The sequence below is a fragment of the Bipolaris victoriae genome (genome assembly GCF_000527765.1).
Source record: "Bipolaris victoriae FI3 unplaced genomic scaffold scaffold_41, whole genome shotgun sequence".
Classification (NCBI taxonomy): Eukaryota; Fungi; Ascomycota; class Dothideomycetes; order Pleosporales; family Pleosporaceae; genus Bipolaris; species Bipolaris victoriae.
The window spans coordinates 211,477-227,513 of NW_014575351.1; the positions used below are offsets into that span (position 1 = coordinate 211,477).

General features: G+C 53.2%; 6 protein-coding genes across 6 annotated transcripts; 3 read left to right on the forward strand and 3 right to left on the reverse strand.

Moving 5' to 3' along the window:
- Window positions 1-619: 619 nt before the first annotated feature.
- On the reverse strand, window positions 620-2,368 carry COCVIDRAFT_26570 (hypothetical protein; the record flags this gene model as incomplete). The annotated part of the gene is made up of 1 exon (XM_014701244.1): window positions 620-2,368. One exon carries the CDS (start codon window positions 2,366-2,368, stop codon window positions 620-622), a length of 1,749 nt encoding a protein of 582 aa, XP_014556730.1.
- A 962-nt stretch (window positions 2,369-3,330) lies between these two features.
- COCVIDRAFT_98844 (hypothetical protein) lies at window positions 3,331-5,237 on the reverse strand (the record flags this gene model as incomplete). The annotated part of the gene is made up of 2 exons (XM_014701309.1): window positions 3,331-4,788; window positions 4,929-5,237. The coding sequence occupies 2 exons, from the start codon at window positions 5,235-5,237 to the stop codon at window positions 3,331-3,333; spliced, it is 1,767 nt and encodes a 588-aa protein (XP_014556795.1).
- A 1,890-nt stretch (window positions 5,238-7,127) lies between these two features.
- COCVIDRAFT_15929 (hypothetical protein) lies at window positions 7,128-10,373 on the reverse strand (the record flags this gene model as incomplete). The annotated part of the gene is made up of 2 exons (XM_014701230.1): window positions 7,128-9,110; window positions 9,165-10,373. The coding sequence occupies 2 exons, from the start codon at window positions 10,371-10,373 to the stop codon at window positions 7,128-7,130; spliced, it is 3,192 nt and encodes a 1,063-aa protein (XP_014556716.1).
- A 1,227-nt stretch (window positions 10,374-11,600) lies between these two features.
- COCVIDRAFT_15930 (hypothetical protein) lies at window positions 11,601-12,155 on the forward strand (the record flags this gene model as incomplete). The annotated part of the gene is made up of 1 exon (XM_014701231.1): window positions 11,601-12,155. One exon carries the CDS (start codon window positions 11,601-11,603, stop codon window positions 12,153-12,155), a length of 555 nt encoding a protein of 184 aa, XP_014556717.1.
- A 505-nt stretch (window positions 12,156-12,660) lies between these two features.
- COCVIDRAFT_98930 (hypothetical protein) lies at window positions 12,661-13,349 on the forward strand (the record flags this gene model as incomplete). The annotated part of the gene is made up of 2 exons (XM_014701310.1): window positions 12,661-12,879; window positions 12,930-13,349. 2 exons carry the CDS (start codon window positions 12,661-12,663, stop codon window positions 13,347-13,349), a joined length of 639 nt encoding a protein of 212 aa, XP_014556796.1.
- Window positions 13,350-14,258: 909 nt separating this feature from the next.
- Window positions 14,259-15,604, forward strand: COCVIDRAFT_99026 (hypothetical protein; the record flags this gene model as incomplete). The annotated part of the gene is made up of 2 exons (XM_014701311.1): window positions 14,259-14,317; window positions 14,410-15,604. 2 exons carry the CDS (start codon window positions 14,259-14,261, stop codon window positions 15,602-15,604), a joined length of 1,254 nt encoding a protein of 417 aa, XP_014556797.1.
- Between the last annotated feature and the right edge of the window lie 433 nt (window positions 15,605-16,037).

The following is a 16,037-nucleotide window of genomic DNA, read 5'->3' on the forward strand; positions in this document are numbered from 1 at the left end:
GATAATGGATTACATATTGGGGCACATGACGAAAAAATAATTTCCTACACATTGTTAATAGATAATTTGCTAGAATTGAGATATTGGATGGATTTCGCAATCCGCTCTGTCTTCTTAGCAGTCTAATGTCAACCATTTCACTTAGTCAAGTCTATTGATAATTTCAACTCGACTATCTGACTTTTTTAGATATGGATATTAATTTTCTTTTGTTGGCATACGACAAACTACGCTTCAAGACTATTTAAAAAAAATAACACACAAAAGGGTATCTATTAATCCACCTCCTTCCCCTTTCCCTCGTCTTCTCTTCCAACTATATATATATGTTTTTGTAACCGTAGTGATGTAAAGAAAAGCCGCTAAAACATATAAACAAAAGAAAAAGAAAGCAAATCGGCTGATAAGCTACATAGGAAACGTATAAACACATGCGACATAAAGAGGGTTTTTGCTACTGATTAGACACACACAAAAAGGGGGAAGAATAAAGTAAGTAAGAAAAAAAAAATTGGGATAAAAAAAAAGAATGCTCGCTCAGTTGTTCCCCCCACAAGATGCCCCCCATACTCCCGGCCGCCCTTTTACCCCATTGCCCCTCCAGTCACTTAATTCCCACCTACCCACCCCCCGCAACCTTAACATTCTCTTCCGCATCCCCCGTCCCCGGCCTCCCCCTCGCATGAACCTTCAACGCATCAACCCTGGCCCCGGCCTCCCTCTGAATCGTATGTCTCAAATGACGGGGCGCCATTTCGCCCTGAGCCTCGAGCCGATCGAGCTCCTCCTCATCACTACTACTCACAGAGCTACTCCTTGAAATCTGCGTGTACACAACGGCGTCACCCTCTCTCTTTTTGCGTTCGCGCTGCTCTTCCTTCATGGCGGCCATTTTCTCAGCGTCGCCCTGGCAGTCGAGGGTGCGGATGTGGAGGCCGGGGAAGTTTTGGGAGAAGAAGGATTTCAGGTAGGGGAGGAGGGCGGCGTTGGGGCGGTAGGTGCCCGAGTCGTTGTCGATGACGAGTTCGTAGTAGGCGGGGTCTTTTTTGGGTGTGTCGTCGTGGGGGGGTCCGCCTTCGATGTCGTGAGGGGGGTGCGAGATGTTGTTTCCGCCTTCGTCGGGGGGACGGCGGTCCTTGTGTTTGAGGCGGCGGATGAAGAATTCGCCGGAAAAGGCAATGTAAGGGGCGACGTCGCTGTGCATGGTGTGTTTGCTAAGCATGTCAATGCCGAATTCTTTGCCGGTTTCCGTGAAGCGGAAGAGGGCGTCGAGGGTGAGGACGTAGGTGAAGATGCGGCCGCCTTGGTCGTAATGGACGAGTTCGAGGAATTTTTGCGTGAATTCTTTGCAGGGCTCGCGGATTACTTGAAATTCCGTTGCGTGATCAAAGTTGTAGACGCGGGCGTGTTGGTGGTGTAGGGCTTTGGAGAGGATATAGCCCCGAGCCCCCTTTGCTGTAAACATGCTCTTGACGAACGGCTTAAACTCAACAAAGCGGTGATACATTGCTTCAGGCACGGGGCCCCGCAACTGCATCTGGTTCGACTGGAAATTGTACTTTTGCGGTTTTTGCTTGCCGGTTCGTCGTGACACTTCGCCATCGTCATTGGGTTCTTTCTGGCCCAGCAGACGTCCGAGTAGCGGCGAGTAATGCCGTATCCAGAACTGCGGTCCTACTGTATATGTGCGTCCTCCGTTCTCGTCTTGTGTTCTGCCCAGTACCTCTACGCTGACGTTGAGTGTTCCGCTCATATGGTGCACCTTTCCGAAGCAAACCGCGACGGCGCGCAGCGCATACGCCCTCTTGCTAATCATGCGCTTCCTGATGGTATATGTCTGGTCGTGTATGCCCGGCCAGTTCTCGCTTATCGAAGGAACGACGACATGGACGTTACCGAGGCGATCGTCGTGGTCTGCGGGGTCCTCGTCGTAGATGCGGCACTTGAAGTTGAAGCCCGACGCCGGTACGTTTGCGACTATCCACTCATAGTTCCATTCTGGATCGGTGCTCTGGCGCACTGTATGGGTGCGCATCGTCAGGGGCGGGTCCTCCTTGTGTCGTGTCGGCAGGCTGGTGATGAGCTGGGCGACGACGAAGGGATCGGCCGAAAGGGTATTGATGTCGGCTAGAGGGAGGTTGTTGGCACGGTGCAGCGTAAACTTGACCGTGTATCCAGGCGGTGCGCGCGGTACCGGCGTGTCGTCGAAGCCTCCCTCGGGTCCCTTTTTCTTGCTGGCGGCCGTATCCGACTTCTGGGGCTTTGGGTACTCGACATTGGCGCCGTTTGTAGACTCGTCCTTTTCCACGGCTGGGTGTGCCTGTCCATTCTGGACGCCCGGTGGCGCCGAATCCCTCTCTTCGGGCATGCTTGCGACACGCGACGGCGCGTCTAGGCGCAAAGTCGACGAGAGCGAGCGGGCTTGGTGGACGGTGGGCGCGTTTCGGCGCAACGGGGCTGAGGGGAGCGCAAAGGGGAGGGGCTAAAAATTAGGTGCTGATTCCGGTAGTCGCAGTGTCATTGAGTGCGGCTACGGCATGTTGTGTGTAGAAGAAGGGGAGGGATACCGCGCAAACCCGGGTAAGGTACACAGTAAGACTGGAGAACGCGCAATCCAAGGCAGGCGCAGCGAGCGGGCGGGCGAGTGTTGATCGCTCCGGCCCTACCAAAAAACAAGCTCTGCTAAGCCTCGGGGCTAAACAGCCAACGGTTAGAACGGCCAAGCAGGGCAAGCCAATCCTACGTCGAGTTGGGAGGGGATCGAGGTCCCATTTGCCCGTCTAGTATGCAACGTCGTTTACTACGGTCTACTGCTGTCTAGTCCCCTCTTCTTGGCTCCACCCAACAAGGGAAAACTACCTCCATGTGACATGCGGGAGGGCAAAAGCCACACTCTCTGCCACCTGCACCCGCACCCGCACTCGAGGGACTACGCTGACGTCACATTCTGTTCTCGGATACCGGCTCGTCTCTGCTTCCGCCGGACCACGCGGATATCCGGTCGTAGTATTAGAGCCAATCGATGGTACTTTGCAAAATGTAGCATTAAAATTATTTCATTCCTTTTTTCTTGTAAAATTAAGAGTGAAGAGTCATAATCCACCACGTTCCACTAATCATAGTGCATCTACTGCAATCTACCAAGAAGAAGAAATCCTCCCTAATAGCAAAAACCAACGCCGACGCCATGCTCGCTACTAAATGCTCATGTTTTGACGAGGCAGAAAAAAAAAGGGGGGGTATCGTTACAACGAGCGACGCCAGCAAGAGTCACTCATTCACCAGGCCATAAGTCTTTAGAGATCGTTCTTCTCCTGTAGCGTGGATCGCTTAGGCAGCATGCATGACAATCTCCTTGCCCTTCATCGACTTCCACTCGACAAACGCAGCACCAAAAATCGAGACTGCTCCACAGGCAACCGACACGTAGAAGGTCTGGGTAAGCGTCGTGTTGTATGCTGAAAGCACGCCAGAGAGGAAATCAGGATCAATAGCGTGCTTGAGCTCAGTTGCACCGGTGCGGAGTACGATACCGGCATCGAGATCAGGCACAATGCTGGCCAGGTTCTTGATGAGCTGGTTGGTGAAGACGTTTTGGCCAACAGAGATGAAAAGAGCGCCACCAAGAGTCTGGAAAAACATCATGGTAGCCGTGCCAATGGGAACATCCTCTGCGGGAAGCGCTGTCTGAACAGCAACCAGGATCTGTTGCATACCGAAACCGACACCAGCACCGAAGATGAACTGGTAGCCAATCCATTCCGGGGAACCACTGTCGACTTCCATTGTTGCGAGCAGACCAGCGCCGATGGACATGAGGACCGACGAGAGGAGCATGAACGGCGTGTAGTAACCAATCGCAGTGACGGCGCCACCAGCAAGCATCGAGATGATGACGAGACCGAGGATGGCAGGGAGGTTCATGATTCCAGACTTTGTTGCCGAAGCTCCCTTGATGGCCTGGAACCAGATGGGCAGGTAGTAGACCATGACGAAGAAGCTAGCACCCAGCATAGCACCGAACAGTGCAGATCCCCAAACGTTGCGGTTCAGGAAGACGCGAGGAGGAACCGTGGCATCTTCCTGCTTCCACCACTGGATAGCAAGGAATCCGCATGTGAGAAGGACAAAGAGGACCAGGAGCGCAATGATGCGGCCGTCCTTCCACTGATACTTGCTGCCACCCCACTGGAGAGCGAGCAACAAACAAATAATGGCAGGCAAGAAGCAAGCCGTTCCGGGAAGATCGAACTTCTGAATCTGCTCACGCCATGTAGCCTGGACCTTTCCGCCACGGCGGGTAACATGGAGAAAGGGAATGATGAAAGCCGCCGTGATGGCACCAAAGGGAAGGTTGATGTAAAAGCACATTCTCCAGTTGACGTGGTCAGTAAAGGCACCGCCCATGAGGGGTCCAGCTACACTTGCGATTCCGTACATGCCTCCAATAACGCCCATGTACGTAGGACGCTGGCGCAGCGGTACCGTCACCGAGACGATCAGAATGGCTCCAGAAAAGATACCAGCAGCACCAACACCAGCAATGGCACGTCCAATGATGAGCGCCGTCGAGTTTGGCGCAACAGCACAGATGAGCGAGCCGAACTCGAAGATGGCCAGGGCAGTCAAGTAGATCCACTTGATCGAGTAGTATGTATAGAATTTACCGTACATGAGCTGCGTCGCGCACGTGGTAAGGAGGTACGACGATCCATACCAGCCAACATCATTCAGAGCCTTGAACTGGTCCGTAATGCGAGGGATGGCTGTTGCGATGATGGTGTTGTCCTGCACGTGTGCGTGTTAGCTAATGCTGACGAGATGGATCGGCAGCCGATTTCATATGCGTAAGTAAGGTGGCGTCGATCACCGTTGTGGTACCAAAGTTGTGGAACCAAGGGAGCTAACGGGCATTGCACTAGACTTACCAGGGCCATGCAGAAGACGCTCAAACACAATGCCACGGTGATGGCGGCCAGCTTCCATTTGGTCGGGTATTCAAAGTCGTCCTCGTCGTTGTTTTCTGGTGCTGGGCTGGCTACCGAGCTCGGCCGCGAACTCTTCTCTCCAGTGCCGGTGATGGGGGCTGCGGCGTCAACAGCCGCTGTTGAAGCAGGAAGAACAGTTTCGACAGCACCCTTGTTCTCCTTGTCGGTAGTGTTCTGAACGCTAGGCGTTGCCGTCTTTTCAGAGTCCGCCATACTGGATGGACGGAGCTTGTCGTTTGTGTTGCTCATCTGAGAACAAGAAGCAGAGAGAGGTTATCGTACACTTTTATTAGTTTGTTTGCGCAAGTTAATCTGACTATGCATGCAAAAAAGAGGTGGCAAACAAACAGGGCGTAGTGTACCAAGGCAAGAGCAGGACAAAGGATGGAAGGAGAGACGCGCGCCTCTAATTATACCACCGACCCGCTACGGGGCTAAAGGCAGAAAAAAGGAGTCATGAATACACTCTCCTTCAGAAGTGGGTTTCCTAAATGGCAAGGAGCTCCGGGACGCGTTCCATTGTCGTACCGCCTAGAAGTCGTGCGGACCTCGTTCGCGAAAGGCCTAGAAGGGGCCTAGTCGACGGAGTTTAGAAGCTGTCTAGAGGCCCTCAGCAAACGCCTTCGGCTACATTGCGGCGAAATTCGTCCGGCGCGCCATCATAGCCGTAGTTTTGCTGCCTGATTGCAAGCCACATGGCGCAATTGTCGTTCCGCGGCTGCATGGCTGACGCTGATGGCCTTGCAGATTGCACTCTGAATCCATCGCCAAGAAGGGGGGGGGGCTATTTGCTCGGCTACCCGCAAGCCAAAAGCCTACTGTGTGTGAGTAAGAGAAAGCGAATCAAGAGCAAAACAGGCTCTCTCTCGTTGGCGCATCGATCGTGCGGCAATGTCTATCTCCCCATTCTCGTTAAAGCGTTTCGTTAGGATCGTGGGCCCGGAGCGCGCGCACCCCGCAAGCCGTTCGACGCTTACCAGTCAAGCATGCTGAACGTTCCAAGCTTTTCTTTCCTTATTCCTTACCCTTGGGGACTACTACTACTAAGTTAGTAGTATGCTGACATCATTCTCTAACCTTCTCACAACAACAAACCCAACTGCTCAGCACCGACTAGCCCCACCCCCCTTCTTCGCACTCCTTCGCGTTGCACATGCAAAAAGGGACCATGCCCATTTGTCTGGGTGACACAACGCAGGTTCCGCCATGCCGTGCACCACCAACCCAACGGCCCTGCACGCGCAGAAAAAAAAATGGATGCCTAACATACGACAGGAAAGCCAACTTCAGGCTAGTCCACAACCGATGAATGGCAATCGTCCGTGTGTGTTTTTTTACGCCCCATAATCTCACTACCTAGGGCTTTTCCTGCTGCCCGTTTGGTTGGAAACGAAAAAGAGAGAGCTGAGCTGGGCTGGGCTTGGCAAAAGAGAGGAACGTCGGAGGTCGGGGTGGAATTGCGCTCCGCCTCCGCCATCCGTTTATGCGACGAGAACGAGACGGAAGGGAATTGCGTACAGGGCCCCCCACCCCTGACTCATTTTCTCATCATTTTGTTCACCGTCCACCGATCGTTTCCATAGCCCGTCCCCGTTCACATAACCGTCTTACATTAACCATTGACCCAAGGTTGCGGGTGCTTTAAAAAAAACAATACACAGAAAAACTAAACTGGATACCGGGCGGTGAGCAATTTAAGAAACGACCTCAGCTTTTCCCTTATCAGAAAGGCATCGTTGCATTTTGTGCTACGTTACACATTCGTGTACATTGCTACCTGTGCATCTCATCTCATCTAGTACTCACGATTCATACTACTTTTACACGGTACCCTAAACGCACTCTGCCGTTTGCAATCACGGTGAGCCGATGGAATACGTGACATGATGCATGAAAAAAAAAACTTGGAACCCAGACGCATGCCAATGACACTTGGACATGCAAGCATTGATTGAATAAGAGTCACAAGTTGAATTTGGCTCTACATCATCCACCTCGGAGTCGGATCTTAACCACGTCTGCGGGCAGCCAGGGTCCCTTGTTAACGCCAAGAGATGGAGATAAGGCTTAACCACGACATACTACTACTATCCCCCCCCCTTGGCAACTCTATCTGCCTTATCCAAGTATACGTACGTATCAGTGCACGTTTTGCTGGACCCAGTACCACATCTTCCCTAGATATTCTTCGTCCAGCGGCTTGATATCCCTCAACGTCGGCACCTTCTTGCTTGTAGTCGTCATAGAAAACTGCGGTCGTGTCCCTGCTTCGGCGGCTTCACCACCATATGACGCCTTCCACAGGCCCAAGAGCTTCAAGGCAGAATGCTCCGATCCCCCAGACTCTTCTAGTCGCTCAACCCATTCCTTTGACGTGACAATGTCAAAGTTTTCCCACTTCTGCAGCCACTCCAACATCTGGTGCCACGTCGGTTTTTGGTGTGGGTTCAACACATGGTAGACTGGCATTGACTCACTTCCGTCCAGCGTGTCACGCGTTTCCAAAAAGGCTCTTGCAGCAACATCCACAGGCAGCCAGTCCAAAGGCTCATCCCCCAAGTCGGGAAGGCAGTTAATCAACCTCGCCGTGCTCAGCATCATAGGCCAAGCCTCCTTTGTGTTCCACACCCCTGTAGTTGAGTCACCAGTCAGCTGACCAACACGCACAACTGCGATACGACCCTGGAGCCCCGTTTGCTCGTGTGCTCGGAGACAAATGTGCTCCGCCACCCATTTGGAACGAGAATAGCCCAGGGAGGATGCCGAAGAGGGCCTGGAGCTAAGCGTTTCGGGCAGTTTGCCTGTGTCATCCAGAGAGCTATTCATAACTGCCGCAGTAGAGGAACAGTACAAGAAGCAAGGAGGCTGCGGGCGCCCAGCTTTCAAGGCAAGGTTGAGGAGGTTTCGTACCCCAGCAATGTTGTCTTTCTCAAAGCTCCGCAGTTTGAGACGGAAGTTGACTGTCCATGCAACGTGAACAATCAAAGTTGCTTTCTTCGCGAGATGGTCGTATGTCTCATCGTCTAGTCCCAGATTCTCTTCGCCTAGCTGTGCTGGCACTACTTTGATCTTGGTATTCGGGGCATCAGCAGGACCTAAGTCAATCAGACTGCGCTGCTGCAGCGCTTTGTTCACACGTTCTCTCGCTGCTGTCTCGTCTGCTCCTCGGACAAGACAGTATACTGCTGTGACCGTGGGTGTTTTCTGCAGTAAACTTAAAATATGCGCACCCAGCGCCCCAGTGGCCCCAGTCAGCACCACAATATCACCGCCTTGACTCTTCTCAGGCAGTCCATTGGCAGACACATCGGAGGCCGGCCTTTCAAACAAGCCATATCGCTCTACCATGTCCAGCATTAGTTTTTCTTCGTCTTCCTCTCCCATCTCTTTTCCCCCATGTCTCTTTCGCAACACATAGTCTGTCAGTCGCCGAATCGAACCGCAATCTTCTACCACGCTCATTGGTAGCTGTCCCTTGATATTCGGGATCAATCGTCTTAAACGCGTTCTTAATTGCATACACGCAATGGAATCAACACCATAAGAGAACAGGTCCATATCCTCAGTGAGCTGTCCAGATTGTCCCGTCAGGCTCTGAATCAGACTCGTCAAGTGTCGAGGAAGATCTTCATCGGTCACCTGGGGGGAAGAGTCGGAATCCTGCGCAATATATGCCTGATTGATGACATCTTGGAACCGTTCCTCAGCAGCCCTTCGAATTATAGTGCCCTTGCTACTTTTCTCGAGTGGCTTGTCTTGATAGGGGATAGGAATCAACATGTCGAACGGTATTCGGGCATGATCTTGGCTTTCGCTGTTCAATCTTGCGACTTGCTCCCTTATGGAGTTGAGCAATTCATTGTCTGTTATTTCACGGGCTTGTTTGGACCGCAAGAGCAGTGCACCTGGAAATGGTCGGCTGTTGCCAAAGATGAGGACATCATCTAGGTCAGGGGAAGTTGCGAGAGCATCCTCAAGTGGAGCCGGATCGAACTTCTTTCCTGTGATGAGAGTAAGTTGGGAATCCGCTCGTGAATGATACAACCAAGCGTCCTTGATTGTAGGGTGCGGCGCAAACAAGTCGGCAGTGGCGAATGATCCGTCAGGTCGATTCTGCTTTGCCTGTATAGATATTAGCAGCTAGCTACACAACGTACGTAAAGTTGTGAGCAATACCATGTGCGGCCACCCAGGTTTAATGACAAGCTCAGCCAGGCCGTCCTGACGCTCTTCAAACTCTACCAGTTTTGGTGGGTTGTAATTTCTCAAATACTGCCAATCTTGGTCTACAAAGGATTCACGATACGACGACAGGATAAAGCCGCATTCTGCACTTCCAAACCGTGAAATGAGATTGACTTTTTTCCTGACCAGACGATCACCAACTTCAGTTGGCAAGGCTGCGCCCCCAACGCCTACAATGTCCATTTCTTGGAGCAGCTCCAGTCCTTGCTCATCAGCTTCCATCATCTGGAGCACATAGGGAACCGATGAGAAGTATTTCACCTTGGGAAGCCCTTCTGTATTTGCATACACCTTGGCCACATGCAGACAACTACAAATGTTGCGAGCTGTAATGGGCACATCTTTGCCTGGGAAAAGCCAAATCAAGGCATTACTGGTCCAGCATCTAAACAAATCTGCGATTCCTCCATGGTAGAGTGGCGTCGTAGTAAACGAAGCTACAGCCGGTATCTTGGGAAGATGCGGAAGCACGCCAATGGCTGCGCGATGTGATTGAGGGATGGGCTTTGGGAGGCCAGACGAGGTTCCAGAAGTGTGGTGCAGATATGCAACTGCTCCCTGATCGACGTGCAGTGGTTCAATGCTATCCTCGAATTGTTCCTGAATAACCTGCCAGATGTCTTCCGAAGCATCTATTGGTAGCAGTTTTGTTTTCAAAGCAGACAGTCCCTGCTCTTTTGCTAGTTCCTCCGACTGATCCGCTCGCTCAGCATGGGCCTCGTCGTAAAGGAGAACTGACACCTGACACGAGGTACAAAGATGCAATATTGCAGCCGGCTGACATTGGGGGGCTACGAGTAAGACGGCATGACCCAGCTTAATCAGGCCTAACCAAGTGAAGAGGAATTCAGGAGAGCTATGGCACAGTAGAGCAACAGTCTGTGGTTCTCGTGAGGGGCCAAGAGCGATTGCAAGGCGTGAAGCGAAGACACCAACACCATGCTCAACATGTGCAAATGTAAGAACCTTGTAACTCCACACTTGCTGATCTAGTTCGGGAATGGGGAAGCCAACGGCAGGGAGTAAGGGGTGGTTCTGGGACTGCTGACGGATGTATTCGCCAATATTTCGGTACGACTTCGGACTGGTGTTTAGGGCAGCCGCCTGGCCCAGGGTGCAGACAAAGTAATTGGTTTGCATTGTAAAAAGGGCCGCCAATAGGCGAAGAGGGTATTGTAGATGGTTGCAGTATCGATGCGCCTACCTGAGAGTGCATGGGAAATGTGTGTAAACTTGCACCAGTTTGAGGGTGAACAACAGACCAAGTTTGAGTCGTGACATCATCTCGGCCGGAGAGGCAGGAGCGATTCTGCAGCCGGTGCTTATGGGGAAAGCCCTTATGAGAACTTGGCATAACACGAGCCCCAGATATAGCGGGGTGCAGTGAAAGGGTACAATTCGAATCCTAGGGAACGGATTGTTGGCTACAAAAACAAACAGCCGTGCACTGTGTGAGGGACTGCAACGCCGCATGGTGATGATTGTGTATGCACGGGCCATATGTTCGACAAGCTGTCAGCGGTGGCCGTGTGCGTGTGCTGATTTTTTCCATTGGTTGTTTTTCTTGCACCCTAGAAGTACTACTACAGCCGAAAGAAGGGATGGTTGCTTTGACTGCTGTCGGGCTCGTAGGGATTCCGCTGCGTGGAGCACAGAGCCCCACCCGTGCCATCACTCCACATGGGCTTATCTCACACGACAAGTGTGAAGTGATTGCTGGCAGAGATATGGAATACTGGGTGGCTGGGGCATCGGCAGAGGTGAGGGGAGATGGAGTGCCGTAGCGCCACGATCCAGCCACGTAACCGGCTGGCGAGGAATGCATGCGTCACCAAAGACTACTGCGGTTCTGGGGTAATGCTATAAGTACAGCCGCATCCAATGGCTGCATGTGGACGCGCACTGTCACTGCCACACCCCACAGTCACCGCCTCGGGGTTGCGTGTGCTACAACTTGGATGTGCAGGAATGTGTATGGAGGTACATGCAGTTCCTTATCTGGACGAGTGGCATTCGTTGTGCTGGGTGCCGTGCTTGGCAGCGAGGATCCGCAGTGTGTGTGGAGATGAACCCTCAGTCGGTGTAGGAGCAGCGACATGGCCATGGCTCGACAACAGCAACAATAACAATAACAAAACAGCATGCGTCCTTGATGGGCAATCTGGGGCGGGGCGCGTGATTGGGCGGGTGGGATGCGTAGTGCATCCTTCTTCTGCGCGGGCCGAGGGAGGATATGCAAGCGACCCAGCAAGGCCGGGCAATACGCTATTCATGCTAAGGCTGGTGGTTGGCGGCAACTGGTTCAAGCGACGTCGGTCCACCCAGCTAGGCAAGTAACAGCAGCGTTACGGGCAGGCTCCCGCAGCCATGCATCGTGCCTGTGGCTTGGTGTTTGGTCTGCCCGTCTCTGCTGCCCTTCTCGGCCGCCAAAAGGTGAAACGGCGCATCATCTGGCCTGACTCGACGTGGCAGGCGTCCCGGTTTCTTTTTAATTTTTTTGCAGAGCGGTGCTGGTGTGGTGTGGAGTGGAGTGGTGTGGTGCAGGCGTGGAGCTCGGATGTGTCAGTAATAGATGGGGTTTGCACAGCGGATGCAGAGCACGGCCACTGTGCAGGCATGCAGCGAGCCATTGATTCTCCGTCCCCAACCAAGCAGCGCAGCGCAGCGCAACGCACTTGGGCCGGCGCGGCATGGCACCGTCAGATAGATGCTCCTTGGGGCCTTGGGAGCGTCACTAAGTTACTTGACAGTGGCAGACGCCGACGGTTGGGCGGGGTCGCCTTGGTCCAACCTGCAGGCGCATATCCGAAGCGTGGCGGGTTTGGCGACTGGCGACACCTGAAACCAACGCCGCCGTGTAGTACACACGTCGTCACCGTGTCGGACGCGCAAAACCGCCGTCTGCCTCACGACGATGGCTAATAAGTACTGACAACGGACAGCAGCGGAGCGTCGAGGGCGAGGGCGAGGGCAGCCGGCAAGGGCCCCAATTCCCCTTCTCCCCCCATGTGTGTACACTAAATGAGCAATTTCCTGGCGCGCAAAAGGGCAACTGGCGAAAGATGCCCAGGTCGACTTTCCGCCGCGTCTGAGCGTATCTTGAAAACAATGGCCCTAGCTTGTAGTAGGCAAGCACGGCCGACTAGCCGTCTTCCTCCAGCCCGTGCGTTGGAGCATATATTCCTGCTCCCCCCAGCAACAACACCCGCCTCTGTTATCCGCTCCACCAAATCAGCATCATACATCCCGCTGTAAGTCTCCTCCCTGTCGCCACCAGCCTCCAGTAATACCACCCGCACGCATTCCACGCGCAATTGCTGCTGTACATTGCTGCCCCATCCTACCCGATTCACTCCTATCCCTCTGCCGGCTATCCGCTGACGCCGCTCAATCTCAGGCATTGATATTCTTGCTCCCATCCACAAAGATGCGCTCTTCCACCTTCATCGCCGCCGCCTCGGCTCTTGCCGGCCTCGTGTCCGCGCAAAACAGCACCTTCAACACCCCCATCCAGTGCTGCACCGTTCCCGCCAACTCGGTCGACCAGGACGACAGGCAGTCATGGTGCCAGGCCAACCAAAACACCTGTGTTGAGCTTTGCGGCGGTCGCGGCTCGCTTGCCAGCAACGGCAACCAGTGCGATTCTGTATGTCGCGTGTCCCGCCATGCGCCTACCAAATGCTAACACGCGTGCAGTCCACTCTCGAGTTCTCTTGCAAGTGCCGCAACGGTACCGATGTCAGCAGTGTCATGGACCAGTACCAGCAGACTGTCCCCGGCCAGATGTGCCTTGTCTGGTACAGCAACTGTATCTCTGCCTCTGGCACTGACGCGACTGCTCAATTCGAGTGCGAACAGGCTCGCAACAGCCTGTGCGGCAACAAGACCATCGAGCAGGCCACCGAAGCCGGTAACTCTGGCTCTGGTTCCGGTTCCTCGTCCGCCTCGTCGAGCCCTTCTGCCACCAGCAGCGGCTCACCCGCCTCGACTGGATCTTCTCCCTCCGGCGGCGCTGCCTCCAGCACCCCTTCCCCTGCCGCTGCTGCCAACCTTGCCTTGTACGGCACCACTGCTCTCGCCGGTGGCCTCTTTGCCCTCTTCGGAATGGCCTTGTAAATCAACAACAGGACACTAAAAGGGTCGCGGGCCGGTCCCTGTTGGACGGTGACGAGATGGCCTTGCGTTACTGCTATCAGCATAACCATGTGGGGACATTCGCTGAAGAAGGTTCATCTTCGTCAGCGTGTTAGCGTTGGCGTTTTATGGCTTTGGCTGTTTATCTTTGTGCATTTTCTTGTTCATCACTGCTGATGGTGGTTGCGGTCGCTCGGAGGATACTTAATGCGATGTTATGAAGCAACACACGACTTGTAATACCCAATACTACCAATACTGCTACTTTTACACTGTGTGCCCTGTGCTCTCGTATGCTGTCTGGTGATGCTTGTTGTCGGGACTTTGTTGTTAGTTGGCTGTCTCTGCTCACATGCAATTGGTCGTTGGCCATGCATATTCTGCTGATCAGCAAACGCCGCAGGTCCGACGCTGCAGATCCCATGACGCAAAGCTACCGCTTTTCTCTCTAGCCCGTCAACATCCGCATCCGTTTAAGCAGATTCATACCCTCGCTCGACGACTTGTTGCCAAGTCCAGTTCCACTGCCAAAAACGCCCTGACCGCCAGCCTGGGGGACTTGGGTCATAGCAATTGAAGCTTTCGGCAACGCCGCATCACAAGCTGCCGAGGTCAGTCTGCCTGTTATCGCCCCAGCTCGTATGCTCTTGTGATATTTAAGCTGCTGTGCGGCTGAAAATTTGTCTTCTTTTTCATACTGACTGTGCAAAGACATCATAGGAACCCGCAAAAGTGGCCCTTTGCAAATTTGGGAAGCCATTATCGCTTGCCTCGCGCTTGCCTCTCCACGTCACTCCTCGTTGTCTGCAAATCCCATATAAACGCACAGTCGTACCAGATAGCGTCTTACACAAACACCTTCTGCACCAAGTGAGACGCGAATACACAAAAATGGCATCCCTCGGTGTTGGTCGCAAGCACAAAGTCACGGTGGTCGGTTCCGGCAACTGGTACGTACTTAGCATGTGGAAGTGCTTAGCTGTGCTTTGAAGCTATGCAAGATGACTCGATAGCGGGGGGCATTGACTGACTGATGGTATAGGGGTACCACCATGGCTAAATTAGTCGCCGAGAACGTCAAGGAGAATCCCTCACTGTTTGAAGAAACAGTGCAGATGTGGGTGTTTGAGGAAGAGTACACAATCCCAAAGGATTCGCGTCACTACAACGGCTCAGATCAGCCTGAGAAGCTTTCCCAGCTCATCAACAGGGTCCATGAGAACGTCAAGTACCTCCCAAACATCACGCTCCCACCCAACGTCATTGCCAACCCCGATCTCCCCGCCTCGTGCAAGGACTCGACGATACTCATTTTTGTGCTACCCCATCAATTCATCGCACGTTCATGCCAGCAACTGGTCGGAAAGATTCTCCCATATGCGCGAGCCATCTGCTGCACAAAGGGTGTAGATGTTAGCGAGAAAGGCATTCGCTTGATGTCGGAGACTATCGGTATGACGCTCAACATCTACTGCGGTGCTTTGTCGGGTGCGAACATTGCCTCTGAAATTGCTCAGGAGAAGTACTCTGAGACTACGGTGGCATACGACCCGCCGCCGCTAGACTCGCGCCATCCCACCCCAAGTGGCTCACCCAATGCTTCTCAGGTTGACCTGACTGCTCACGTCGACCTGATTGACCCTAGCAAGTCAAAGCCCAGCAAGCGCTCTGCCCATCTGACTGCTCTTCCCAACGAGTACCCGCCTCTGTCGCACGAAAACGTCCGCAAGCTCTTCCATCGTCCTTATTTCCATGTACACATTGTCAACGATGTTGCGGGTGTGTCTCTCGGTGGCGCTCTGAAGAACATCATCGCTCTTGCAGCGGGCTTTGTGGACGGTCTGGGATGGGGTGACAACGCCAAAGCTGCTGTCATGCGTGTTGGCATCCTGGAGATGGTCAGGTTCGGCAAGGCCTTTTTCGGAGAGAGCGCACGCACCAGCACATTCACAGAGGAAAGCTGCGGTGTTGCTGATGTTGTGACATCGTGCATGGGTGGGCGAAACTTTCGTTGCGCAAAAATGGCTGTCCAGCGCGGCAAGCCCATTGACGAGATTGAGCAGACGGAGCTTAATGGGCAGAAGCTACAGGGTACCAGCACTGCCTACGAGGTTAATGAATTCTTGAAGGCCCAGGGCATGGAGGACGACTTTCCCCTGTTCACCGCAGTCTACAACATTCTCGAGGGCAAGAACAAGCCTGAGGATATCCCTCAGCTCATCGAGAAGAAGCCGTAAACTGAACAGAATTTCGATTAGGAGGATGATGATCGAATCCAACACGTACACCCCGATGATTACATTCAGATGCGAATACCCCTTAAGGTAGAATATTATCTCTATTGCATGATTGATTACAAATCACATGATGCGAGTCTTTGTGAGTTGCCGCGGCAATACACTTGTGCTTGACTACTTTGCAGCGGACACTTTTCAGAGCAGAATGCCAAGTTGATAGGCATGCATATTTACTTATAGGCGATACGGAGATACAACCGAGCAGCACGCTGATATCCGTACACCTACGGGTGTCGGACTTAAGACAACGCTGTTACTAGTCTTGGCAAGATCGACATCCTAGGCTTAGTCCGCGGATGGGTCGTTCCATGCGAGGATGCATGCAAGGCCATGTATGTGTGTACATACTGCAGAGTACTCTAGAAACATCGGC